The sequence below is a fragment of the Charadrius vociferus genome, unplaced genomic scaffold, assembly GCF_000708025.1.
Source record: "Charadrius vociferus isolate BGI_N301 unplaced genomic scaffold, ASM70802v2 scaffold450, whole genome shotgun sequence".
NCBI lineage: Eukaryota > Metazoa > Chordata > Aves > Charadriiformes > Charadriidae > Charadrius > Charadrius vociferus.
This window is the reverse complement of record NW_009646931.1, coordinates 3,520,429-3,522,356: the sequence shown is the minus strand read 5'-3', so window position 1 is coordinate 3,522,356 and position 1,928 is coordinate 3,520,429. Positions and strand designations below refer to the sequence as shown.

The window sequence follows — 1,928 nt, the reverse complement described above, 5'->3', positions numbered from 1 at the left end:
CGCTCCGGCAGCCTTTCCGCCGAAGTAAGCCGACCACCGCTGCCGGCTCCGAGGTCTTGGGGAAAGCTCCCGCGGACCTGCCGTCCTCCCTGGGATGGGATGGGGGAGCCCTGCGAGAGCAGTGCCTGCTCGCCAACCACCGGCATGAAGGAAGGAGCGGACTGGGAGTCCTGGGACGCGCCGCTGGGTTTCCTGGAGGGCGCCCAGATGGGCAACAGGAGCAATGTGTCCTTCCTGCAGCTCTTCAAGAACATCAACCTGGAGCGAGCAGATGGGATGCAGGGGGACAGCTCCGATGTGGTGCGGATTGTCATCTCGCTGGTGTACTCTGTGGTGTGTGCCCTGGGGCTGGTGGGCAACCTGCTGGTGCTCTACCTGATGAAAAGCAAACAAGGCTGGAGAAAGTCCTCGATCAACCTCTTTGTGACCAGCTTGGCAGTGACTGACTTCCAGTTTGTGCTAACCTTGCCGTTCTGGGCAGTGGAGAATGCTCTGGACTTCAACTGGCTCTTCGGCAAGGCAATGTGTAAGATTGTCTCATATGTGACAGCCATGAATATGTATGCCAGTGTCTTCTTTCTTACTGCCATGAGTGTGGCTCGATACCGCTCTGTTGCTTCAGCCTTGAAGAATCAGCGGCGAGGTGACCCACTGGGTGGCTGCTGCTCTGCCAAGTGGCTTTGTGCACTCATCTGGCTGTTAGCTATCCTGGCTTCCCTGCCTCATGCCATTTTTTCCACCACTGCCACTGTCTTTGATGATGTGCTCTGCCTTGTCAAGTTCCCTGAGGGCCGAGGCAGCAATGCCCAGTTCTGGCTAGGTCTGTACCACATCCAGAAGGTGCTGCTGGGCTTTGTGGTGCCGCTGGCCATCATCAGCCTCTGCTACTTGCTCCTGGTGCGCTTCATCAGTGACAAGCATGTTGGCAGCAGCTGCAGCGGCCCCAGCACCAAGCGCCGCTCCAAAGTGACTAAGTCAGTGTCCATTGTTGTGCTGTCTTTCTTCTTGTGCTGGCTGCCTAACCAAGCGCTCACAACGTGGGGCATCCTCATCAAACTCAACGTAGTGCACTTCAGTACTGAGTACTTCCTCTCCCAAGTGTACCTCTTCCCCATCAGCGTGTGCCTGGCACACTCCAACAGCTGCCTGAATCCCATCCTCTACTGCCTCATGCGCAGGGAGTTTCGCAAGGCACTGAAGAGCCTCCTCTGGAGGATCACCTCACCTTCCCTCACCACCATGCGCCCTTTCACTGACACCACCAAGCCTGAGCAGGAGGAGCAGGCCCTGCATGCCTTGGTGCCTGTCCACCCCATCACTGCTTCTTCCCCTGCTGCAACCGTCCAGCCGGAGGTGGCATACTACCCCCCTGGGGTGGTGATGTACAGCAGCCGCTATGACCTGCTGCCTGCCAGCTCCACGGAGCAGCATTGCTGAGACAGGCAGGGGGCTCTGGGGGGGGGGGCTGTGGGGTCTGTGCAAGATGTGGCCCTGGGATATTGAATGCCTGGTAGGGACAAAGGGAGGAGGGATGGGTGAAGGAGGGCTTCTGTGTGAGAGGTGCTCTTTTGGGGTTGTGAACCCTATTGCAAACTTGTTGGTGGAAACTGTTGTCTTGAAAATGTCCCCTGGAGTGGAGAACAGGAGTAGGACGAGGCAGTGGTGGTGCACTGAGGACTGGGGTGTCTTTAGGAGATGCTTTTTAGTGCTTGTACCTCTTCTGGGAAAGAGGAACTGGTGAGGGTGACAGGACTCAGGGAGGATGCAGGGCACAATAGGGAGGACAGGGGATAGATGGGGTGAGCAAGGCTGGGAGGCCTCAGCTTTGTCCCCCCAACCTGGAGGTGCAAGCAGCAAGAGGCCAGCAGCCTTCCTACCCCTGTGTGTGTGTTTGTGGCAGGGGGAGGGAGCTGGGATGTTTTCTTACT

At 57.6% G+C, this 1,928-nt stretch overlaps 1 protein-coding gene across 1 annotated transcript; it reads left to right on the top strand.

Annotated features, from left to right (window-relative positions):
- The first annotated feature begins 77 nt into the window (after positions 1 to 77).
- Positions 78 to 1,437, top strand: RXFP3 (relaxin/insulin-like family peptide receptor 3). The gene has a single exon (XM_009894721.1). The coding sequence runs from the start codon at positions 100 to 102 to the stop codon at positions 1,435 to 1,437; it is 1,338 nt and encodes a 445-aa protein (XP_009893023.1). The 5' UTR covers positions 78 to 99.
- Positions 1,438 to 1,928: the final 491 nt, after the last annotated feature.

Excerpts from the sequence above, each read along its gene's own strand:
- RXFP3 (XM_009894721.1), top strand. The coding sequence starts at position 100 with ATGGGGGAGCCCTGCGAGAGCAGTGCCTGCTCGCCAACCACCGGCATG.